The sequence below is a fragment of the Motacilla alba genome, chromosome 6, assembly GCF_015832195.1.
Source record: "Motacilla alba alba isolate MOTALB_02 chromosome 6, Motacilla_alba_V1.0_pri, whole genome shotgun sequence".
Lineage (NCBI taxonomy): Eukaryota > Metazoa > Chordata > Aves > Passeriformes > Motacillidae > Motacilla > Motacilla alba.
In genome coordinates this window covers 24,600,719-24,627,574 of record NC_052021.1, presented here as the reverse complement: position 1 = coordinate 24,627,574, position 26,856 = coordinate 24,600,719, and the positions used below count along the sequence as shown (strand labels likewise).

At 46.3% G+C, this 26,856-nt stretch overlaps 1 protein-coding gene across 1 annotated transcript in view; it reads right to left on the bottom strand.

Moving 5' to 3' along the window:
* The window catches only part of SORCS3 (sortilin related VPS10 domain containing receptor 3), a 268,231-nt gene extending 246,291 nt beyond the window's left edge, over positions 1-21,940 (bottom strand). Inside the window, exon 1 of the mRNA XM_038140273.1 lies at positions 21,052-21,940. Coding sequence (XP_037996201.1) covers positions 21,052-21,651 — 600 coding nt within the window. The 5' untranslated portion in view covers positions 21,652-21,940. The remainder of the gene's footprint in view (positions 1-21,051) is intronic.
* Positions 21,941-26,856: the final 4,916 nt, after the last annotated feature.

Here is a 26,856-nt window from a genome sequence, read left to right as displayed (position 1 = left end):
AGTCCTTTGATTAAAGCTGAAACTTTCCAATAAATTTTCAATTTTCTTGGAGAATTGATTGAAAACCATGTCAATAGTAATTCTGTAATCACTCTCCTCTCCCATGAGTCTTATGCAGACTCATGATATCGATTTTATTCTCACTTTAAAAGTAGAAGTACATGCAGTTGAAATCTTTAAGCGAAAGTTCTTACTCAATTTAACATTTGTCATAAAACTAGTAAACAACAATATATTAAAGATTTTTAAAATTTTTAGCAGGGCTAACATTTTTCAATGACATCACTTAAACATGAAAAAAAAATTCTTTTGAAAGCAAAGTCACCTTAGATAATATATTAATAAAGCATTTTGAAAGAGTTTCATTCTGCTTTTCTCTATATTTTCTTTATTCTTCCAGCTGCAAACGGAGTACAAGTGATTTGGGGGAAAATACTTTGGTATAAATTTTTAATACACAGTTTCCTGACAAAATATTAACTCTGCTTATTGCAGTTTACTTCCTATGAGCATCAACAGCAGTAATCATTAGAACATCACCAAGGAAGCTCAAGCTCACCCAGGGCTATCTTGCCTGGAACAAAACAGAGACAATAGTTTGTATTCTTCAAATTCTCTATAGATTGCAGTCCAGTATTTATTTAAGTAAGAGCAGGATAACACCACAGAAAGAGAATGCTTAACTCAAAGGGGAACAACAGCAGGGGTCACACTGCAGTGATCACTACTCCGGTACTTCTTCATCCCCTGCATTCAGGGCTTGCTGCAGCTCTACCACATACAATGGGACCTGCACAGGGACAGAGCCACCCCCAGCACCTGATCCAGATCAGGCCCAGCTGAATACACACAAAGAACTGTCTAGTACTTTCCCCTCTGCCCAAGAAATTCATGCCTGCAAGCAGACCATTTTGTCTTCACAGTCTAAGCAGGGAAAACTAGAAAGCAAGAATCACTTTGTTTCAGTCACATTCACAGTAACGTGCATATCAATATGTAAAACAAACAAGACATTGTCAGGAAATTCCAAAAAAACAGATGATATCTTTGCTGAGACAATCACCACATAAATGCATTTCACAGCCTAAGACTCCAACACAAGTGACAGCTAAAGAAAGATAAGTCAGCTCATGTTTATTTTTTCAGGCAGCAGGGCTTCAGACCAAGCCACGGGTGGTCACAATTACATCACAGTATCTTGCAGTGGTAAGCAAAATCTGTCTTCTAGCATGTGGAAGCAGGCTGCCAATTTCTGGTGGCAAAAGGTGAGCAACAAACACCAGAAACAAGTGTGCAAATAAGCAAGAAGGAAGCTTTTTGCTCTCTGGAGCAGTTATAGGAGTCAAGGATGGTACGTTCACTCAGAACATCATCTGCTTGGATCCCTCTATTTATATTCAAGATAGATTACATACAATTACTATGTTTCTATGAAACCTAATTAATCTATTTATTGCCATCACTTCTCTCTGACAACCCCCAGCACAGAAGTGAAAGTTTGTTTACTACAAAGTTTTGCCTGTTTGAGCTGAAGTGGTTTTCTTCCTCACAGCAGATTATTAAACTCTGCAAAGCCAATGAGACAAATCAAAGTATTGCGTCCTTCCTCTGTGCAGTCACTGTGGCATATGTCTGATACCATCAGAGAAACTTCTCTGAGTTTAAACAGGGCATGACTTTCAGTATTTCTCTCATGATAATGTGTAGTGAAAGAAGTTCGGTACTTGGGAGTGGATTTTGATGGCTCACTGCCAATGCAGTTAATGGGAGCGTGGGACCCAGCAAGCTGAGAAGACCATGGCCTCACCATGGCAGAACATTTATCCATGCAGAACAAAGGTACATCACAAGACCACTTTCCTTCCCCAGACATGAAAACTCTTTGGGAAAGACATTGGCCCAAAAATTGCTGACATGGGGAGTCCTGATCTAGGCACTGCTTTCTGTAGCATTGCTTGACTCAGTCCTCACTGTCATCTGGCCTCCCTACTCCCATCTTCCAGCTTGGCTCCCAAGTGTTTAATCTCCCTGAACCACCCAACCACTACTAAGACTCCAGCTTCCTCTTCTTCCCTTCTCCCCTTGTTTCACGAGAAGGTGGCAGATAATTGCCAGAGATCATTAGGACAGGCAGGAAATTGTACTTTACTGCTGGGCTAAATATCCAAAGGAGCCTGAAGCCATCTCTAGCCCTCCAGTGCTTTCCTCCCCTGTGCATGGTTCTGAGGTAGGACTGTTCTAAGCTGTCTGAATCATCAGCTAACCCTTTAAAGAACTTGCCTCCTCTCACCCCTGCAGCATTCTAGCAGCCCCATTCAAATCCCCCAGCGATGCAGGGCACCCTCTCACCAGTAGCCAGGGAGCCCAGATGAGTGCACTGATTGTTCCCTAGACACTGATTTGAGGCTGATCCACTAATCAGACACAAGAAAGCCCTGGGGAAGATCCCAGGAGCCATCCTTGGGAGTCAAGCCTGCAATTTTCCCTCACACCAGCTCCCCAGTATCCCCCATGGATACAGACAGCACAGCACGGACAGAGCAGGAGCCTGCATTAAAAAGGAGATGTGGATGGCAGGAGTCACAGGATGCCACTGCCATCTCAGCCCCGCACCTACCCAGCCTGTTGGCCTCTGGGGGGTGGGGGTGCCTCAGCAATAGCTAGAACTGTGTGTTATTACCAACACCCTTTCAGATGTTCATACAGATGATCCTGCAGAGCACCAGGAACACTTAGGAAAAGTTAGCTACATCCCAGCCAGACCCAAATGCACCATCTCTGGCTGCAGCCTCACAAATTAGACCCTTCTGTGTACCTCAGGATAAACCCAAATATTCAGAAAGTCTTCTTTTGGACAGACATCTTCAATTGGAAAATTAAATAAACTGGGAAGAGGAGGAAAACACACTGATAATAAACTGATTATCTGATGGTGGCTGATAATAAACAAGCATGTGTTGCAAGCTTTCCCCAGCTCCCTGGCAACCAAAAACGTCACACAAGAGAGCAAGGGGCAACTGGACAAGTGGTCTAACTGGATGCTTCCAGAGCAATAGCTTTAGGTGGATAACCAAACTCTTTGGTGTATTCCCACATCTTCACCATCCTGCACTGGAATTACAGGCCCCAGATAGACTTCAGACAATCCAGGAAGACTTCAGACAATTTCTATTCAATTCAAAGGAAACAGTGGAAAAAACAAGAGCTCAGATCAAGAGAGACCTTTACCTTCATGTCAACTTTACCTTCTTGCTCTTCATTTGTTATGCCCATATTAGAAAGTAAGTCAAGTTAGGACCTATTTATTGGTCCAGAGACCACTTGGAACACCAGGATCTGCCTCCATCTGGATGAACTTCCTTTTTCCCCAAGACAAGGTGCCAAAAGCAAACATTCTTTGGCTACCCAATCCCCTAAACCAGGTCTGAGTTTGTCTGAAAATGTTCCTTGGCATGGGATACAACAGTGCTGGAGGACACCAACGGCCAAACTCTCCCACTCACATGAGGCCAAGCATCCATGAGCAGGGAACATCCAGGAACATCCTGAACACTGTGTGAAATGAAACAGGTAAGGCACACCCCCCTGAGGAGGGCACTGGGGTCCCACAGACAGATTTTACCATCATTTATGGAGCAGCACCACAAGTTTATTGGAGAAGAGTCACTGGCAGGAAGCCCAACCTCTGACAGATTAGTGTCTGTCCTAGAGGCAGAAAATCTGGTCCACAGAGATTAAAAGTGCTCTGCCTATCCTTCTTTGTCAATAAGCTCAGGGACAGATGACATGTACAGCTCAGCCCTCGGCAGCAGGGGAGGTGGCAGTGGACGAGGCTGTTTTGCTAAAGCAGCAGTGATGTCCCTCAGCCCTGTGCCTGGCTTCCACACACACCTTTCCTTTTCACTGCAGGCTTTCCATACAAGGAATCTCTCTTTGCAAACAGACCTGACGCTGGCAGAAAGAAATAATCTTTGACACATTTCCTGGGGGTGCTTTGATAATGAAAAAAGAGTTAAACAGTGGCAACACCTGACTGGCCATCCTGCTTTCTTTTTATCATTTTAATTATTTTTTTTAGAAATTGTTGAAAAAAAACACCAAAAAAAAAAAGCAAAACAATGGCGAAATATTAGTCTTCAGATAAAAGCAATTTTGAAATCTGATGCTTATGTAGCTCTGTAGGCACAGTGGATATTAATAATTCAACAAAATATTATAGTCATTACTATATTTGGCAGTATCACAACATTCCTTTTTTGCAGAATTTCTCTCCAAATCTCATTGCAACAGCCATTAATAAATAAAATGCAATTCACTGCATTAAATGTGTTGTTTAAAGGCTAAATATTTCATCAGAACTAATTCATTTTAAATAATCAGACTAGGACTCTCCTCCCAGCACCAGGACAAATCTCAGCTCTGTGCACTTTCTACACTTAGAAATGAAATTATGTTTCAAAAAGCAAACCACAAATTGAATTCAACTGGAACATCTACACAGCAGCTCATGGACTACAACCCACTGCAGACAGATGGGGTCACATTCAAACAGGACACAGGTCTCACAACTTTGTTATGCTGTTTTCAATTAAGATTGAAAAAATACAGTAGAACTGTTTGCATTTATTGCCTGCCTTGAACAGTGGCCAGTATCTGATTCCCTGGGGGAAGGAGAAAGAAAGGCACGTTAGTCCAGACCTCAGCTGCCAATAGCTATAGACAACAGCGCGTATCCAGAGCTGCCCACCAGCCCCTCCCCCAGGGCTTTGCAAACAAGGTCAGGTTTGACCGCTCACAGGTGGGGAAACTGAGGCACAGAGGGAAACAACTTGTCAGTGGTTGATGTAAAGCCTAAAGGTTGAGCTCCCACATATTTGTCCATCCTGCAAGAGTAGTATACATAAAAGCTCTACCCCATCGCTTCCTAAGGCACTCATGACTCCCTTTCAGTTCCAACTTTCTGCTGGCAAATGCTACTTTTTCCCCCCTATAGTTTTTTCTTGTATCTCAGATATGAGAGCAAGTAATCTGAGGTGTAAATTCCCCTCCATTCTCAAACACACCCAACCTACCCAGCCATAAATTGGTGAGTTTCTAAATCAGGATGAAGAAGAGGGAGTTTGATTTTAGCTTCTATCAACTGGTATCATTAGCAAAAATATGTTAAGAAACCCATATTAAAAACTAAATACATGACAACCAAAACTAAAAAACCTCAGACAAATAAACAAACAAAAATCATACATGTATTTCAGTTTGAAGTTTTCAGTTTTAAAACAACTTCCAAAAAAAAACAAATCAAAAAACCCCCAACAAACTAACAAACACAACCAAAAACAACTCTCTAAACTACCTATCATTTTCTGGCCACCTCCAGAACAGTGTGTGAGTATCCACCCTGCTGACTTTCAACTGACATCAGCAAGGTAATTCCTGTAATTAACACAAAACAACATGACCTTACAAGCAGGCCCCGCATCAGACACCATAATCTCTGTTTTTACCCATGGAGCTCACTGCTTTCCTCCAACAAGAGCACATAAACCTGCAACCTTCTTTTCACTGACTTTATATCAAGAGAGTATCGCACAAAAAGTCACAGGAGCAGTATCTTCAAGCATGACTTTCTACAGAAAAATAGCAATTTAATAAGGCCAGCATATTTTGTATCTTCTAAATTGTGCTGAGTTTGCTTTCATAACTACATAATAAATATTATAACCTTTTAAAATAAAAGTATCACCTTTCCATTAAAAAAAATTCTTTCAACAATTTCTTAAAATTTAGGAAGGTGTGGTTTTTGTTTTGTTGGTTGGTCGTGGTTGTATTTGTTTGTCTTTTTTAAACCAGAATACAAGTCTGTGCTTGGTCCAAGTCAAAACCTGGGCAGACGTGTCAGTGTGATGATGGGGGTTAGGCATTAAACCCAAATTATTTCCCTTCTGCCAACCAGCCCACACACTCTCAAAAACACCAAGGCAAGCAGTCAGTTATTTGCAGAGCTCTCTGTACTACATATTCTTGATTCCAGAGAGGTGCCAGATACAATTCACTGCCAGATACAGCTGTGCTACTGAGAAGTGTGACATTGGGAATAGATGGACTTTTGGTCTCGTCCAGCACATCTGATCTTATGATCCTGGGCACATGTCCAAACCCCATTAAAGTCAATAGAAATGCAAAGAATTCACTGGCTTTGAGTCAGACCTTATATGACAGTGGACAAGAACAGCTAGAGATATTTAACCTGTCAAGGAGAAGAGTTAATGGGAACTTGCTGTAATAAATACACCACCTTTACAGCACTGCCTGTTTGTGCTTTAAGTCATTCCTCCTCAAGTGCTAAGGAGCCTTAACACCTGAGCCAAAACCCAGATTATTTCTCTCAGCTTTCATCAAGGCCCTATAAAGCACTTCTGCCCCAGTCAGACAAGCCAGCAGGACCTGAGCTAGAGGGGAACCTAAACCCAGGACCAGTGAAGGACCAGCACAGCAGGGCTAGAGAGGTCACAGCCAACAATGGAATTTGTGAAACCGATTCAGAGCTCAGGCAATAAGCAAACAGCAAGAGAACACGCCACGCCACAAACCAACATGGTCTCTACCAAGGCAGTAAAAAAGCCTCATTTTTGTTTGATGCGCTGTTTGGACACTGCTTGGTGGAACTTTGCAAGTGAAGCCCTCATCATCACTCAAAGCTACTTCTCAAGGACTGCATTTCTGGATTGCTCAACCTCTCTCTCCAAGAGACACCTCTGCTTCACTAGGCAGCTTGATGGCCTCTGACACTTGGTAATTTATCACTGTGTTAATGCTCTCCTGGTTGCTGTCTGTTATGAAACACAGGTAGAAGCACAGTCTTGCAGATGGAAGAGGCTTTCAAATTCCATCCTGTCCAAGCCTGCCAGCTGCCAGAGAAGGGGAAGGCATGTGGGTCCAATTCTCATCTTACTGACATTTCATCAGCATTGACTTTGAAGGTATTACTGTTGCCCTACTCAGCATCACGAAGATGAAAAATACGCCCTTGAAATAAAACATCTTGCTCTGACAGGAGCTCCTGCTTCATCAAGCTACGGTCCTTATGAAGATTTTATTGCAATAGCAAGGGTTTAAACCAAGCAGAGCAGTTTTATTAAAGAGAGAGAACAAAAGACAAACCAAAGGGTTCCAGTGACAAGTTACTCCAAGCAGAAGTGAGACATCCAGAACACCATTTCCAGTCTGGCAAAGAGATCACTCACAGCACTTGGTATGTCTGGCCAAGTCTGTGTACTCTTTATCTACCCAGCCAAAAAAAAAAAAAATTCCTCATAGCAGCTGTTTCTAAAACAAGCACAGAAGAGGCTGGCAACCCCAGCTCATGGCTACAGCATAGCACAATGTTTAAAAGCCTGGTTTGCTCGTTTATTACAAACAGTTCCTTCCCTCCAATTTCCATTTGGGCAGGTATTTGTGACCTCTCAAAACACTTACCCCCCCAGAAGCAGTGAAGATACTTAGCTAAACACTGGACTGAGAGGCCACAGTGGCACAAAAGATTTTTAGAGAACTATGTGCACTAGGAAGGGATACCTGTCTTCTCCCTGAACAAGCCCGACAGTATTTAGGATACAGTTTAACACTGAGATTTTTTTATTCTAAATATTCCAAAAGAACAGAGACTTGGCAAGTTCCAGCTTAGCAATTCTCACCCTCAAGCATCCAAATCACTGGTAGGCAATTAACATCACTGTTTTTATTGCTAAAGCACATTCTAGTGCTCTTGAACATCCAAGTTTCTCATCAGTACAAGGAAGAGGGAAAGATGCTTGCCCACATTATGGCAATACCTGAGTCTTCCTTCCTTAAGTCAGACTTAGTCATGTTCCCCACAATCAGATAACTCATTTTCACTGTCCCAGGTTCAGGACAATAGAAAATAAAATACAAGACAAATGGGGAAGGAAAAAAAAAAGTTACAGGCACAATTACAAAGAGATACATAAAGACACTTAAAGACCCACACTGGCAAAACTAAGGCTGCACAAAGAAATATTCACATTAGGGTCCTGTCCACACTAGCAGAAATCAAGCTCTACTGAAGCAACATCAGCATAACATCACCATAAACCACAGTGGATTTCAGAACACTAACATGGGCTGAACAGTACCCCTTAAAAGGCTAATATGCATTTGCTGACATCCTTCCTCTCCCTTCAGTTAATGGCAGGACAGACCATTTAGTCAGTGATCTAAAGCTTTAGCTCGCAGGACAGCAATTTATACACCCTGGCAGGTGAGAATGACCCATTCAGCCTAAACAAGAAAGAGAAAAGCCTCCTGACAGCATTTCTCTGCCCAGTTCTTGTCTGAGACAACTCTAAGTATCATTCAGCCATGGCATGTCTAACCTGAACTGACCGTGTCCCAGACTCCCGGGAGTCAGATCCCCTGACTTCGAATAATCACTTTCCTCCCTTCTCCCCCAGCAGGACTGCACAAAGCAGTACATCATCCAAACACTATTTAAGTTCCCAGTGGCTGTGCATGCCTTGCTCAGGGGACTGTTTTTTTTTCCTCTGGTGCTAATTCCATCTCTTAGGTTCATTTTCTGTCCATGCCATGGGCAGGAGCTGCCATAGCTGCCATAGCAGAAGGATGCCCAAGGAAAATGCATCAGGACAAGTCAGGCACAAGCGTGCCTCTGGAGGCAGAGAATTTAAATAAAGAATGAACCTGATAAAGCTACCAGCTTCCCTGTAGCTGTTTCCACTGTTAAGAAAAATTCACCACAGGGGACTATCACAGGAGCAAAACACCTTCTGGCCCCACCTTCAGGAGGGAGAAAGCAAGCACAAAATTGACCATTGTGCCACCTCAGGGACTGGCAGAGGCTGCTGTCTGAAGGTCTGAAACAACAGAAAAGGCCTCATCTGCCCCATCACAACTGATCATCACTCTATCCCCTCCCATTCTACCTTGAGGCATTCCCATGCAGCTGATTTTGACAAACACAGGTAACAGCAGGCTTTGTTTTGTTAAGCCTGTTAGGTACCAAGGACAATAAATGTTACAGCCAACTCTCTCAAGTAAGAATGCGCAGCATTAGACAATGTGTGTCCCCATGAGGTGTGAAACAGAACACTTTCACACGTATATTGACTCAGTCCTGCGTTCTGACATGTTCGATGGATCAGCTCTGGCCTCTCATTCCTGTCTCCTCCAGGATGAGCACATGAGGAGAACTCTGGCTCATTCCAACCTGTCTGAGAACAGCATCCACTAGTCAGTGATTTTCACGACTGTTAAACTTTGTCTTTGGGAAAGACAATGAGAATCTCCTCTTCTACAGAAAACATAGCATTCTCAAATGATTCAATATTTTATCATCTAACATTTGTTCTCATTCTGCAGAGTTAGACCTGCCTATTTCCCCTTTCTGTGAGTTGTTTTTCCATCTCCCCAAACCAGTTTATTGCCTGTTTCCAGGAGCACTACAGGAAGCACAAATAAATATTTTTTTTAAAAGCCACAGAAAGCTGAGAGCCGTAAGAACAAAACCTCAGTGCAACTGAGAAAGGCAGACTTTGTTACTTGAAGTGCGTGAGGTAGAACAAGTAATGCAGATAATCTGAAATTAATTAAAGGGAAAGGCAGATACGTTGAACCTGCCAGAAAGAGGTGCTGTATAAGCAAACTGAGAATGCTACACTACCAGCAGTGGTGCCTTTTGATTAAAGGAACGGAGTTTCCAGGCAGGATCGCAAAAACCAACATGAACACTTAATTAAGGAAATTAAGGACTCCTCAGTGCTGATGCTGTAGCTGTGGTTTCGGTGCCTCGAAAAAGAAACCATTTCTGCTTTGGGTCAACAGACCATGCTATGTGTGAGTTAGCACTGGAGGGACAACTTTAGAATCTTTGGATCAATTTGAACTGAACTCAACAGGGATAAAAGGTCACAAAGGTGCAGAATTCCTCTAAGCTGAGCTGAGTGAAGAAGCAGGCCCCAAAATAATATCTGGCCTGCACCTTAAGGCACCCAGCGTCCACTTTCCTAGCTGGCAGGGCTCCAGCTGACTGATGCATCAATCACAGCAAGCTCTCCAGCACATCTGTAATGCTCAGCCAAGCACACCTCGTGCCACTCTTCACCCCTCCAAAGAGGCAGCAGAATGAGGGATGGTGAAAGACATGATAGCAAATACTGAGAGAAGAGTCATGGGAGGGCACACAGCTAAGTGATTGCAAACTTTTGTTGCTTAACAAAATGACGAGACATTTTACTCATTTCTTGGTCCTTTAGAGAGTAGACACCTCTCACAAACCAGATAAAGTGTTCAGCATGGCTATTGGGGCAGGGCCTCAAAATCACTCAACAGAAATCATAATCTGGTGGGCTGCCCTGGCCAGATCTTCTCCTCTATTCCATATCCCACACTTTTCTGAAAGCCCTCCAGGTGCAGGCTCAGCCACCCATAAAGTCTGACCACAGACAGCTGAACAATCTCTATTATATCTCTGTGACACCTGATACGGACACTGTGATTGGATGGGGCTTTACCCTGGTGTTGCTCCAATAGTTGCCAAAGTACACCTGAACAAAGACTCTTTCTTCTGAAATACCAGCTGTCTCAAGTTGCATGGGTATCCCACGGGTTTGCAATCTCACAGTCTCACAGGCAAACCTCTTTTCAGGCCAGGTACAAACGTGTTTTTCAGAGGCCAGTAGGCAGGTGTGCATGTCTGCCTCTCCCACCACACACAGTGCTCACACACTGTGAGCACGAGCTGAGCTGACAGTGCTTCTTCACATGCAAGCTCACCAGTCTTGTGTCTTGCACTGGGGCTTTTGGCCAGACAGAAACAAAACCCTGTCCCACTGCAAACACAAGGTTTATGCAAGTTCAGAGAGCTGGGGTATCTGTCCACAAGTGCCAGGCCCAGGCCCCAGCCCCAGACACCCATCCACGCTCCCACTGTACAGTCAAGAATTAACAACATTTTGCTGGTTGGGAATAAAACTAGAAAGACACTGTGGGTGACAGAACAAGGACATTATCCCTCACATACTAGTCTAGCCTTCCACCTCTCAAGAGACTGCTATGAGGAAACCCAACCAGGCCCCACCAAGGAGGCAGAAGGAAAATTCATTTGCCCTGTCTCACTCAGGAGTACTTCACCTGCACCTGGTGTTGGGAAAAGACTTTCCCCTTTGGTTGTGAAATGGAACATAAAGGGGAAGGCCACCTTGATGACCACAGAAGCTTACAAGACCCTAGAACTTTGCATGCTTCTACATTATCCCACGTAAGACTGCACAAACAGGCACGCAAACCTACATACATGTGCTATCATCCTAGAGTATTCCAAACAATCCACATACCTCAGAGTCAGCTTCCACTCCCCTGATCAGACAGATGTGATTCCTCTCCTGTCTGCATTTCTAATGAATGCCCAAATTCATGGCTCCCACGGTCTCATCATGCTAATTCTCATCCAGCTCAAAAGGAGCTGCAATTTGAAATGGCTTGATCAGTCAAGCCAAGCAGGTAAAGGGATTGGAACAGCAGACAATGATGATCTTAAAATCCTTTGAGACAGAACTTTGCAATGCTTTAACATCTGTTAATTATTTTAGCTGACCACGTTCTACTTTTCTACTATTAGGAGGAGAAAAGTTTTCCCCTCTTAACTCCTCACCTATTTTTCCTTTCATGCAATCTCTTATAAAAATATATATACAGCATCTAAGCTATAGCAATGAAGTAAAGTCCTTTGTTGTTAAATAGCCCATCAATACTGATCATAGCCCAGAGTATATCTCTCCTCTCTTGCATGCCTCAGTTTTCTCAAAAAAAAAAAAAGGAAAAAAAAGTTTATAATACTGACTTTCCTTTTAATGACCTTTGGAATACACAGCTGAAGGAGGCAGCAAAAGACATTTTTATGTACAGTCATGTCTGCCATTCCGCAAGCACAAAGTTGGGAGGATTTGGTAGTAAAGGACAGGAATACTGGAACAGAGAAATGTCTCCATATACACAGCCATCCACCCCACTGCCTCGTGCAGAAAGAATTCACCTCTCACTTCTCTAACAGAAGCAAAAAAGGCCACAGACCAGCCAAGTCTGCCTGCACCTCACAGTATTGATCACAGCTGAGAGGGATTTTTCAAACAGGCACCAACTGCAGGGAAAGGCTAACTACCAATTAAAGCTCCCACTCCATCTCCCCTTCACCCATGAGGTCCTAAAGCAGTTTGGCAAGAGTGAGATAATCATGTTTTACACATTCTCTTTCACACAACAGCTTTTGCAAACGTCCATCTATTTCAATCCTCAGTGACAGTCCTTCATGTGAGTTAACTGCTGCTTGTGGATAGGAAATCCAAGACATTTTAGGCACAATGGCAAGACTACAAATCACAAACACAACCTGTATGCACAGCCTGCTCTCCTCTGGTGCCCAAGGATGCACATGTGAACTTAACCCATATATTTCTCTCTACCCACTTTCTGCCCTGAAAGTCAATAGGAGCTCTGTGCCGTCATCTGCTCCATTAACCCCTCACTGGGGTCCTCTACCAAATCTCCAGGAGAAGCTCAACCCATTTCAGGAGCCAACCAGCAGTACCACTGAAGACACACCAGCAGGATCCATGTTACAGACTGATGCAGTGTCAAAGCAGTTGCTTCCAGCAGCCCAGTTCTTCAGTCCATCACTGACCTAAGTGATTTGCAGCTGCTCAGTCCTAGTTTTTCTCAAATCCCAAAATCCCTTTTTAGTCCCAAAGGGATCAGCTAGTACAACCATGTTTCCCAGGAAATGTTTCTTTGTCCCACAATGCAGTGGCTGGTAAGAATACCAGTTCTTTCTATTCTCCCACATCCACAAGAAAAGAAAGGAGAAACACAAACCCTAAGATTTGTGCAACACCTTTAGCTTGGTCAGAAAGTTGGAGCGCCAAGTGGCAGGGAGCTGGCACGGCAAGCGTGTCCTCTGCGGATCAGGCACGGGGAGAGAAGTGACGGAGCCCAGTTCTCCTGCCCTCCCCCGCGGAGAGGGAGCAGATGGGCAGCGAGGTGGCCCTGTCAGCAGTCCCCCGGGGGGACAACAACGGGGCAGGGCAGCGGACGAGGCGGAGGGTGCAGCCAGGAGCGGGCTGCACGGTTCAAACACAGCCTCGCCCACAGCTGCAGGGCCACGCTGGAGGTTGTACAGGCTGGAGGGGACGGAGCGGATGAGAGACCCCGGCAGAGGGAAAACCAGCTTCAGGAAAAAGCCTGACAGCACAAAGGGAGCCAGCATCAGCTGCACGGGATGGCGGAACGCTGTAGCACGGCCGAGTGCCTGGCAGGACTCTTCTCGTCTCCCGCAGAGGGAACCCCAGACAGCGGGAATTTCCCAGAGTCTGTGACTCAGGGCGGGTTTCCATATCAGTATTTCAGCAGCCTTTGCCCTCCCAGCACGCAGTCCGGGCTCCAGCAGCATTCCCTCCCTTTGCCAGATGCCCACGCTCCCTCTAGCGCCCGCCCCGCTCCCCTCACGCCGCAGGCCGCGCCCTTCCCTCGGCCTGCGCCCCCGGGCTCCAGCCACAGCACAGCACAGCCAGGCTGATTAACACCGGTGCTATTTGGGGCTCGCAGGCCCTGTGGTGCTCCGCAGAGCTGCCCGCCTGGCGATTGTATCGCGTGTTGGAATAAAAAGGGGGAAAAACACCGTGACAGCCTCAGTGTCAGGGCTGTGCCACTCGTTTCAGTGGGAGAGCAATCAGGTCTCCTTCAGCACTGAGAGGGAGGAAAAAAAGTGAGATTTGATCACTCAGCATCCATCTTTTCTTACTTTTATTGCGTGCTGCGACTCCACTGGTTATGAAGGCTGGAAATTGACCCTAAAGTTTCCATGGCAGACTATTTATCAAATGTGTTTACACCCACACAGCCATATTCTACAAACATGCAGCAAATTTTCTTCTGTTGCCTCAGTCTTATAATACCCCATAAAGGCAGAAAGGAAACACTTCCGTGCTCTCCTTTTTGCATGGAGGTAATAGTAAAAAAAATGGTGCAGTTCTCCCTGAACATGAGGAGAAGTTAGGATTTGGGAAAATGTTTACTTTGGATTCCTACAGAGATTAAGCAAACCAGGAAGCTTGTATGCAAAGGTGTGACTGCAGCAAAGTATATTCCAGCTAAGGGATATTGCAGCTTAAAATTCCTGTTGAGCTCCACCAACTATGTCACCAGAGCACTGTCCCATATGGCTTACAGTGTGGGTCCAATTCCCACAGAGTAACAAACTCTCTGAGCCAAACAAGAGACAGTGAAAGGCTGTGCACAAGAGAGGAAAAAACTCATCAGCCCACAGTCCTGTGGCTGTCATTCAGAAAACCTGAAGGGCCCGCAGGGCTCCTTGCTGTACTGCTCTGTGTTTCCTCACCTCTGTATTCATTTCTCAATCTTACTTTCCACTGCTTTAGGATCCTGCAGGTTGAATTCTCCACTAGAGTAACATAGCCTAGACCAATCCTACATCAATTTAAACTGAGGATCCAAACAAATACTTTGCTGCTATGGAGAATTTCTGCAATTATAACATTCAGTGCTCCACAAGGAACATGTCATTTAATTTACTGTCTCAACTGAGGCAGGTTGGATTCAACACCTTCAAACACAGATTCTCAATGGAAGATAAACTTGACCCGAGCCCAGTCAAACCCAAGCATTAACTCCACAACTGACAGGTCCCCTGCAATGTCCTCAAAGCAGCCCCAACCACGAGGCCTGGCCCTCAGTTTGGGAATGAATCTGGAATTGTGTGCAAGTGCTGACTGATGTAAACATGAACTGCTCTCTGTTCTACCCACAGACATCCACACAGTTCAAGGAGCATGATACTACCTACAGTGTGACTTAATTCAATTCTTGACTGTTCGCAAGACTGGTTTCCAGTATTCTTCAGTGCAAGTAACACTAAAGATCTTTGCCCTTAACCTGTGCTTTTCCCATTAGACAACACTGGTGTCCTATGTTTTCTAAAATCCCTACTACAAATGCAGCTGTAAATTTGGAAACTCTCAGAAAGTTACATCTCCCTACAACCTTGCCTTCAAGAAAATATTTGTTTCATCTCACCTCCCTTTTGAGACAAATCTCTCCTGCCGAACGTAAATTATCTGCTCAAACCCCTATTCAAAAGACTTCATCATCTAATTGGATGAATGTTTTCCATTATGAAAAAAATAATTAAAGAATCACATAGCTGTTTCTATTTGCATTTAATCCACTTTGAAAGCTTAGCCACAAGTCCTAGGGCATCATCCCTGATCATGGCAAAGTCTGAGTACTGAGGTCTGAAGAGAAACTGCTGATAGACATCTCAGGTAGGAGCAGCTCTGTTACTGAGCTTGGAACTACAAGAACATCAACGGTTTGCTGTGCCAGGCAAGGAAATGGCCCAGAGAACCTGCCAGTTTCCTGGGACCCACAAACAGTACCCAGGTCCAAACATCAAACTGACTTTGCAATGAAACCAGCCTGGAGAGAAACAACACAAAAAATGTTTTCCAGATGCCTTCTCCCTGGTCTACTAACTCAACACAAGCACAAAAGTAGTTGCCATGTTGGTTTCATTTTTATTTCCAATCTTCTTTTCAATCATTAATTAAAAATTGATTGGCAAAGTCCTGGAGAAGGACTTTAGTAGCAAGCTACATTAATAAAGGTAGAGGAAAAGTAGAAAAGCATAAAGACATTTTGCCAGAGTTGGCCTACCTTCAATGGCAACAAGACCATAGCATACTCAAAAGATATTTGAGAACAAAACAGTCTAGAATAGAAATTAAAATATCTGCCAAAGGCAGTGCAATTAATGTGGTTGCTCTCTCACCATTTTTGCATTCTAGGAGTAAACATTTTAGACTGAAATCCAGCTGGACTTTTGGAGCTGTTACCCATGGCTGACAACTAAATGCACCTTTGCCTGCCTAAAGATTTCCCTTCCTCCCTTCCAAGCACAGCAGTCTATTTGGAATTGCAAATATTGCCCATCACACACCACATTGCAAGGCATCTTAATGAAAAACTACCTGGCACAGAGTGATCCCATTGGCCTCCCCAGCTTGTAATGCTCCATGGGAGTGAGTAATGTCTCAGCATCCAACCACCAGTACATTAGCAGATCACACCAGAACCCTGCCAAAAGCATTCAGAGGAATCATTCCCGGAAGAGACAGGCTTCACTGGGAGAACTTGCACAACCTGCTTGTCACTGCCAGCCCCCAGAGCCAGCCCCACAGGGCAAAGAAAAAGGATCAGTGGTGGCAGGAGGTAAAGAAAACCCATCCAGAGCAGAGTGGTTCCCATCAGATCATCTTTACATGAGTCTTGAAAATCCCCAAAGACCTTCTGGTACCTTGCTGCAGCACTTTCTTTGAGAAGAAACTTTTCCTAATGTCCAGTATGACATATGTTAGGGTTGTTAACATATATTAATCCCTCTTCAACCAAAAAATGTCTGTAAGCTACTGCAGCATTATTATCCTTCTCTTTATTATCTTGTCCCAAAGGCATCTCATATTCCAAATCTTGGAGTGAATCTTGAAACCACATTAACTCTAGAAATTACATTCACAGGTTGACTGGACAAAACAGTGCAGCATGGCTGCCAAGGAAAAAACAGGTCCCAGTCCAGTGTCTGACCAGCTCTCATCCTGCCTTCTCCATATTTCAGGGCCTGGATCATGCTGTAAGCATCAATGCAATTGCATGGTTTGCACAAGCAGCAGCTGCATCATTGAAGCACACCAGACTTCCACTGGTTTGTCGTCTGCACTGTTGTACTACAATGAGATAAAAAAATTGCACTGATGACATTTTTCATGTAGTATGAAAAATCCAACCCCTAGGATCATAGAGGAACTTGGGCAGGCTGCAGCAGCCTGCAATATACACATGCCTGAGACAAATGCCCTCTCCTGCTCTTACTAGGGCATTATAGTGCATTTCTCATCTTTATTCCAGAAGTTTGGGAGAATTTATGCCAGAATTTGGGAGATGTCCCTGCTCATGACAATGAGGATTGGGACTAGATCATCTTTAGATTCCTTCCAACCCTTAATATTCAGTGATTCTGTGGAGTTTGCCTGAGGATACTAAAAAAGGCAAAGGCATATATACATGGGATAGCTAAAGCAGGCAGTGATCATAGCTGCAGCATCTCCATAGATAGTGGATTGAAAATGTCTTCCAGAGGAAGCTAGAAATATGCATCTTTTCTTCTCATATTGAAAAAATCAATGCCAGCCACAATGCCACAGAATTTGTGGTAATTCCATCACAGAAAAAGCATGGACAAAATTAAGTACTTTCTGTAAACAGCTACATTCATCAGAGGGACAACTCTGAAACCAAACAAAAACAATTCCCATTTCCCATTCCACCAGTGATCATACCAGGAGAGCAATCCTAGTAAGTGTGTTTTATTCACTGTAGCTTTTTGTAATCTCTTGGAAAACCTACTATCAAGAAATGAGATAGTGAGACTTAAAACTGTGAGAGCATTAAAAGTGCTGCTACCTTTTTTTGCATGTCCTTATCCTAGAAATCAGGGAGAGAGGAAGAAGGAAAAGATCATATGAGGAATCAAATCATCTTCACAAGCAGGTTGGAGAGAGCATCTGATGAGCAGAGCAAGGAAAAATTTCATGCACTAACATAAACATCTAGAGAGGGAAAACAAGTGTAAACTCAAAACTGCTCACTGAATTTGTACACAGCATATGTGTTCAGAGAGGAATGGTTTTGGAAAAAGAATGGCTTGCAGATCTTTTGGGAATAATAGTATTTTTCACTAAAAAATTCTCCTTTCTTTAGAAGAGCCTTGGTGAGAAAACATTTTATCTGATCTCTCCAAGGTCCCTCAAGAGCTTCATGACCTTGCTCAATAAATGCTTCTATTAGGGCAGATTGATATTTGAAGCCCAAATAGAAGTCTGCTTTTTCCAATATCAGACCCACTGAATTAAACCAAGTGCCCTCCATAAGAACATAGAGAACACAAACCTCACTTCTACGCAGACTAGCATCTTTGTATTTTCCTAACGATTTTCACTTCAAGATCCTCAGGTATTGTACAAAGCAGAAATGAATTCTGCTCCACACCACCACTTTGTGGTAGCTAAGTAGTACTATCCTCGTTTAACATGGAAGAGGAGATCCAGAGAGGTTAATTGTCTTTCCTAAGGTCACAGTAAAAGCCTCTGGGCAGGACAAAGCAGAGAACCCAAATTCCCTGATCTCACCAGCTTTTTGCCTCTATCATAGTCCTGACCTCACTAGCTGCAAATGCAGAACACAAAAGTTTGTTGCCTGGAAGGGATTATGTTTTAGTAAGTTAAATTGTGATTTCAGGGACGTGTGAGAAAAGGGGGATAGGAGATTCACAGACACTTGCTTTTAAAATAACAATAATTAGGAAGCAGAGGGTTTTAACATTCTAGGTATCAAGATGTCCAGCAGCTGCAAAGAGCTCCCTTTTGTGGAGTATCTGCAGATCTTCTTTGCAAATCCATCCAGTTTTCAGGAGTACCCCACCGCTAATGCATAAAACTTGATTGATTATGTTTTTAATAACACGTAAGTGACAAAAGCTGAGGTTTTGAAGTCTATTCAAGTAACAGAATTGGTAAAGGCGAGCTGTTTGCCACTTTACTGCTTTGGGAGCCTGAATACAATAACATACAGACACATCCTCCCTACTCTACTAGGTCAACTGGCATAATCATAACACGAGTTAATATCTATTGTTCATTTCCAACACACCTTCCTGCTGCGATACATCTCCTGTGACCTAAGAAAATTTATGCTTTGTGATGAGGGGCTGGGGACCAATGTGGCTGGCAAAAGGAGCCACACTCTTTGCCTGAGTGACCTTGGGCAAATTGCTTCATGTTCCTGTGCCATGGACACACCAACAGTAGAATTAGGTAAAAAATTGAGCTGCAGCAGAAAACTATGCACTGGATTCAGCCTTATCTGTTAATTAATGAAAGAACCCAGGTTCAAGCATATAACTTTCCCTCTACGCAGTTTAAAAAAATCCAATTAATTACTAAATGCAGTATGTTTTCTGCAAAAGACAGGAGAGATAAAGTCTCAGAATGCTAGATGTCATATTAGGAAAATCACAAAAAATAACATTAGAATTTATTATCACACTTGCTTTTTCTTCCTAAAAACACCACACTGGCAATAAACACCAGTCTTTTGCTTTAGCTTGTGCTTTTGAGTTGGAAGCTTTCAATGCATGGTATCCTGAGGTGCAAAATCCTAATGGCATGCCATGAACAATCAAGATATTTTCTTTCATTACCCTTCTCAGTCACTTAAAGAATACGGAATCTAGTTATTTAAATAGCATGTTTCTGTGAAAGAAACAGAGGAGGGTGAATTTTGTGAAAATCACTTTCTGAGCTGTGCTTTAGAAAAAAATAACCTTTCCTTCCCCTGCAAATGCCTAGAGAATGAGTTTTCATTGCCACTTTAAGCAGAAATACTCAAAATTATTGGAAATCAGTGCTGGGAAGGCATGGGGGAGGCATTTAAGCTTCTTTTACTCAACACCCCTTGATTCAGCATCAAAATGAAACAAAAGAGAGGGCATATAGGTTGTTTTCTTCAGTACATGTTATGTTATGTTATGTTATGTTATGTTAAAAATAAATAGTCCAAGAGACAAGTGTAATGCTGAAATATACCATACAGCTGTTTTCTCTTCAATGTTTGCTTTCATCTTTAATGAGAGTGAAATTCATGTCTGGCAAACACAACTGCCTTTAAAAATTGGTTAAATCAAAGTAACATCTACATTGCTGTCAGAATTATTGCCTAAGTAGCAATAAATACACCAAAAAAAATCAAGAAAAAAAATAGTTGAATTGCACATTACAATCTACAGCTGATGCACAGATAGAAACACATACAGATAAGTAGGTAGACAATTTGCTTTTTCATGGCTAGTAAGTTCCATGAAGAATGTATCTGAAAATGCAGCCAATCTGCTTTGTGCTGTTAATTGCTTTATATTCATTTCAAATAGTGGCAAAACAATAAAAGAGGCATTTTCGAGGCAGTGACAAGCTATAATAATCAGAATAATAGGAATATTGTCATCAGACATAAAGGTTTCCCAGAGTCCTTTAAATTACATCTGTTCCCAGACTACATGAGAGCAGAAATGGTATTTCTGATACCAAGTCAAAAGAAACTTCAAGTTTTGTCCACGGCCACCTGCCGGGCGTTGCAGCGCGGGTGTGAGGGAGGGTCCTGCACTATCATGGCACAACGTGTGGGCTTTTGGGACATGCCCTCTACACACGCACACACACAGTCCCACAGGCTTTCAGGGACACCTCAGAGACTCGTTATTATAGACTTCAGGAAATAGGCGTGAGATTCCATGGATTTTTTTACAAACTTTCCACTCTGCTTGCACTACGTGCCTCCCCTCAAAGCTCCTTGACGCGCTGCTTGGGCTTTCCACCCCTTAATGAATTAATGGGATCTCTCTTGCCTCCAGCACTCACAGCGGGGCACTGGAGGGCTTTTCCACCAGCCCTGCTCATCATACATCCCAGGCAGGGAGACAGCAAAGCGTGCCACAGTGTTTATTACATACGGAGAGAGTGAGAGTGGGGGTCCCCAGGAGATCGGCACACGGGACACGCCGGAGCGCAGAGGAGAGCGCTGGGGCCAGCCCGGCCCTGCGGGGCGCTGCCGCCGCGCTGCCCGGGGATCGCGGCTCTGCCTCCGGGGGCGGGAGCAGAACCGTGCTCCCACTCGCCTTCACCTTTCCCCAGGAAAACTTTTCTCCTGCGGTCACCGCTCCGTATCCCACTCCCGCTGGCGACAAGGGCACGGTGCCCGCCCAGCGCCCCTCTCCTCCCCGCATCCCCGGCCGCAGCGGCGGGCTCAGCCCCTTCCCGCCGCTGTCCCAGCTCCCTCCCCGCCAAGCGCCGCCGGACCGGACTGGGTCGGGTCGGGTCGGGTGTGCGGGGCGGTACTCACGCTGCTGTTGTGTCCGGACCAGTGCACCATGGCTTGGTTGTGCGCCGCATCCCCGGTGAGCGCGAAGGTGGTGCTGCTCAGCCTCGGCTCCTCGGCCCCTCGCGGCCGCGCCGCTCTCCCATCCTCCGGGGGCCCGCGGGGCTGAGCGCGGCCGCCGCGCTGCCCCTCGGCCGCGGGCACCCCCCGGACGCCGCCGGCCGGCAGCGCCCGGCGCCCCTCAGTGCTCCGGCGGGTCCGAAGCGCCGCCGGGCCCCGGCTCCCGGGCGCGCCGCCTCCCGCCCCCGCCGCGCGGAGCGCCGCTCCCCGCGGCCCCGCTTGGCCCCCCGGCTCCGCGCCCGGCACCGGCTCCGCGGCGGCCGCCGCCCCGACCGAGCCCCGCGCCCGGCCGCCCTGCCAGCTCCGTAATCCTCGCGGCGGCGGCGGCGGCTGTCGCTGCTCCTGCCTAAGGCGAGACGAGGAGGACGGCCAGGAGGGCGATGGAGATGAGCAGGATCTGCAAGTTATTTCGGCGCCGGTGCAACACCAAGAGACAAGTAAGAACCATGTCCAGGCGAGAAAAATGGTGTGGCAGGTCGGAAAGCAGTTGGTCCCCTTCTCCATGCCTTTGCGGAGCGAGTCGGGGGGCTTGCAGAGGGAGGGGGGATGAGACGCTGCGTTTAGGGCTTTTTTTTTTTTTTTTTTTTAGGAAGAAAGGGGCCGGATTCTAATTATAATATTTATTATTTGCAAAAGGCGCCTCTTTCTCTCGCTCTTCTTCTTTCTCTTCTTCGCTTTTCTCTTGACTCTTTCTCAGCCTCTGAGACGATGACCAGGAAAAAAAAATTAAAAAAAGGAAAGAAGGGGAGGAAAGGAAAAAACTCTCCCCGGTAGTTGGATTCTGTTCCTTACTGTTGCTGGATATTTTTTTTTCAAAAGTGCTTTTCAGTGAAACTGTTCACGTTCAAGGATTTGATCAAGTGAGAGGGTACCACCACACGGGGGGAGGAGCCCCGAGCCTTGCCAAGCCGCCGCCGCCGCTGAAATACACCGCCGAGTCACCCGCCGCGCCGCGCCGCGCCGCCGGGGGCCGGGAGCGGGGCCGGGGGCGGGAGCGGGACACCGCGCTGCACCGAATCAGCTGGAGCATCACCCAGCCTTTTCTCCTGATTTGGTATGTGTGCTTCTGGCCGAGAGAAAGCAGCCGTCATTCCCCGCTTCTCTTGATGTATATGTACATAGACTCGTGTTTACAGCGGTGTGGGTGCTCCTCGCCCTGTGTGTGTGCGTGTACATGTACGCACAAAGGCTGGATGCCAGCCACGGGTACGGGGCACGAGGGAACGCAGCTGGGATGAGCGGCTCTTGGGTGCCTCCCGTGTGTAAGAGCGCACCCACGGACCCGGCCATCCAGCAGCATCCCTCCAGAGCCAGCTCCGTGCTGTGGATGTGCCCGTCCCAAGCTCAGCCTCCCGGCCGCGGGAACTCACGCGTGTGCGTGGGAATCCCAGCAACCTTGCCACCGTCCAGCAAGGGACACTAGCAGGATTTGTGTGGAAACAATAACGAAGAAAGGGCAGTGTCTGCAGGCAGCTCCCTGCAGCAGCATCTCGGGACTGTGTCGGGAGAAGGAGCGAGGGGGATTATTTCTTTAGGTCACGGCAGCGCAGCGCTCCCGCTCCCATCGCACGGATGCATTCTCTCTGGCCAGGACACCTGTTTTCTGCTGGCAAAGCTCAAGAAGCCTTTGCAGCTTCAGCCCCCGGACAAGGTGTGAGTAATGGCAGGCTGTGAATGGGAGAGGGAGGCTGCTGCCACCTCCCGCGGCTGCGGGGCGTCCCTGTGGGTCACCCTTGTCATCGCCATCTGTGCCAGTGCCACGTCCCTCCGGACCGGTTCATTGCAGCAACACGCCGGCACTTTCTCTTCGGATCAAACCCACGGTCGACCTTCTCCCGTTCTCCTCCCTTTGAAAAGTGTCGATAATTAGCGATTTTTTAATCATCCCACCCTCTTCTTCCTGCATCAGCCATTCTTTGCCGTCCAAAGACGGATCCACCAACTACACGGCTCTCCCTGCGGTCTCCCCCCTCCCCATAGCCAGGCCCGGTGCGGGGGCGGCTCAACACTTTCTCCCGCCTATCGCGGGTCTCCCAGCCCGGCAGGGAGCGGGGGCCAGAGGCAGGACCGGAGCTGGCACTGCCCGCACTGGGGAGCGAGGAGGTTTCTGGCCAGCTGCTGCCCGGCGCTTGGTCAGCGCCTGCAGCAGAGCGCCCGGCTCGGGCTGGAGGATCCGTGCAGCCCGGCTGCCGCGGGGGAGCGAGGAGAGAGCCGGAGGAGGGAAGAGGGGCTACACACAGCGCTGCCTGTTGCAAACGGGGGGAGCGGTCGCTAAAGAGCTGTCCTGCAGAAGTGGGAAGAAGGGCCGGGTGGCAGCCGGTGCGTACAGGACAGTGCTGACAGCCTCGGGAAGGCGGCGGGGCCCTACCCACAAACGCAGCTCCTTATTAGCCTCAATTTCCGACGCAGAGAGGGAAAGTGGGAGGTGGGGGTAGGGGAAGAGAATCACCCACTCCCAACGCAACGGATGGTATTCCTGGCTTGGACTAGGCTCCTTTTGTGCTGTGCTGCCAAAATGTTTTAGATGACATTTTATTTGTGTAGGAGCAGTGACGTGGGCCTGAGCCAGAGCTGCTCCACAGAACCTCAGGCAAGAGGATTTCACAAAATGCACACACTCGTGGCAGGCGCTACCCTGCATGCACAGGGACACACCAGCCCTGAGACTGCACACTGCTGCTGCTTGTAAGCAAACAGCAGGGTGTGGGGAACAGGAAAGACCCCACTGCCCCCCAAACTCGACTGCTGCAGGAACAGAGTCCCCAGGTGTGTGGCATTAGCAGCACACATTCCATCCCAGTGTCTTGCCATTGCTGTGCACTGTGAGGACAGGCACTGCCCACCTAATGCCATTCTCTAGCAGTAAGTCTGTAGCTGTGACAGGCAGAACTTGTTCTTAAATTATAATCAAAGTTTCTGCAGTCCCTCTGGACCCAGCAGCAGCTCACTGCTGCTCCTGAAGGTCTCTGCACATCCAGAATCCCAGGCACCACGTAGTAAAAGCTACTGTAGTACTAGCAATTGCCACTACTTAGCCAGTCCCCTGCAGTGCAGTCCACCCAGTCCCACTTATCTTCTCAGCCTTGCTGGACACTGCTTAGGACCTAGTCCAGAGTGATCAGATCCTGATCAGTCACTCCTTTGTGCAGCAGCATCCTTGACTTCATGGCCAAAGCCCACCCAGACCAAGACAGGACTTGTGGGCACATCTCATTTCACAAATCCTGCCAGCACAAAGCATCTCTTTGTGTCCACCACATCGCTCTTTGTCACCACAAGAGCCCAGCTGGGCTGGACATGGCACAGAATGTGATGGTGAACACTTGCATGCAGCCTAACACTTTATTTAGGACAGTACTTCCACCAATCCAATAGTAGGTGTTTTCTACCCTGCAGACTGAAGAGCCATTCCTTGCAATCGCCTCTGTGAGTGTCATCCTCACCTGCCACACTCGGGGATAGTCCCAGGCATTGAGTGCTGACTATGACAGTGAGATTATCCCAAACCCTAATTTCTCAGACAGACACCCACAGGAAGCTCTGGTCTTCTTCCTGAAACAAATTTTAAAATGCCTTCATCAGTGCCTGCTTATTGCTGTTAAGATAACAGGATGCACAGCTAGGGGAGTCCTACTGATGATGTGGGACTGTGTACTAGAATCTCCCGGCTCTGCCTCAGCAGTGCCAAAGAGAGCAGCAGCCGAGCTCTCTAGTATCTTTCCTTCTCTAGAAAACAAAGGTAATGTGAGCAACACCCCCATCTCCTGCACGATTCGTGAACTGCGTGCCCATCGCCAGCACACAGAAAAAGGGGCTTTCCCAGTTTGTACTCTTGCAGGACTACCAGATTTGCTTCAAAATCTGGCCTCTTGCATGACAGGGTGACAGTGAGGATGTCGTCTGACAACCCCAGATTTGCACAGTCTATATCCAAGAATAGAAATGGAATAGTTCAACACAGTATCCATTACAGGCTGTTTTAATCCCTGATCTAATCTATTATGATCTGCTTTAATCCCCACCCAGCTGCAAACATCCATTCAAAGAAGCAGGGGTTGGTGTTATATTCTGTTGGACCATGTTGAGTTTTAATTGATGTAGAGAAAACCATATGCCCTAACACCAGGCAATGCAGAGGATTTCTAAGTAAGTAAGTAAATGTTCCGGAAGGCAAATTGTGGCACAAATACAAAGTAGCAGAACATGCCTGTAACCGAGGGGGAGCTGAGTTCAGTTAAGGAGAGAAAAGCAATTGGGGGAGTTATGTTTGTTTGGAGGGGGTGATTTGGATGGAAGAAGACTAATGACACTATCTAAAGAAAGAAACAAATAGAGCCTAGCAATTGCCGAAGCCTTCAAAAGCAGCATGGATTATTGGGGGTTTTCTTTTTTTTTTCTTTCCTGTTCTGTGACTTATATGTGGGGAAAAAAATAATTATGAAATGTTAAATTCTGTCACACCTATCAATAACTTTATCATCACTGCCTCTGCTGTTGATTGTAGACCTGCTCCCCAGTATCCCAACCCTTCTGTTTTGCCTAGCTCTGCCTATCATTGCTCCATGTCCCTCTCCTACTGCAGGATTGCACACACCCCACCCTCCCTGAGGCCCAGAGTATGTCTCCCAGTCACTATTCCCCCAGGAAATTTCTGAGTGGGAGCTGGAACATGAAAGAAAGGAAGAAGAGTTAGGTAAGTGATCATAAGAGGAAAATTTAGAGAAGGGGGAAAGAAATAATTGTCCCAGCTACACTGCACTCTTTTCACACACTCATATCCTCCCCTGAAGGTGTCCTGCACTACTCAAGCCCTCCCAAGGGAGGAAATCCCACACATACTAAAAGAAAAATCAATGCTTGCTCCAGTTAACTTTAACCTATTTATTATGTGTGAGACCAGTCACTGGAAAACAAAGCAGCTCTGTGATAATGCTGTCTTGTTTACCAAGGAAAAGCCTGAATCTACCTAAGCAAAAATCATTAAAAGCTGAAGTATCCCTGTACCTTCAGACAAAACATCACCTGCAGGCAGGGCCTCCACCATTTTTGCTGGTGCAGTACTACCCCATTATGAGACAGATTTTCTCTGAGCTCAGCCAGCCCGGGTGTGCAGCAGACAGTCTGACTGAAGCACAGCAGGCCCGTGGCACTGACAGACTTGCTGCAAAGCTGCTGAATGGGGGCTGCAGAAAACTCTGCAGATGCTGCAAGAGGGAGTCTGGTTTCTGCACTGAACAATGAAGTGGGAGTCCAGCAGCCCAGCACAGCAGCCAGAAACACAGGTACCACATAGCAGCACACCAAGAGAGGTGTTTTACACAGCCTGGATCAAGGGACAGTGGCGGGACACTTGATCTCTGCTGATCTTGGAACAGGGTCCTCACAAAGTGGATCCCCTCACTGCATCACAGCACCAGTCTCTTTGATCAACACCACTGACACAGTGCCCCAGAGCAGGAGAGAGAGCCACAGGCCATGCTGGGACTGCAGCAGGTAGAGGCTTAGCAGAGTGAAGAACCCCTTCTGAGAATCTCACCTCAGGCTCACCAGCATGAGCAGATGTCATGTCAGGTTTGGTCCTCAACTTGACTGCATGCCTCGTTTTGATTTGATTTATCTGAACACCATATCTTTGGGAGACAGAAGAGCCCCTTTCCTTCAGGGATGCTCAGACAGCTGCACTCTCTTCATCCACTGATAAAACTGCCA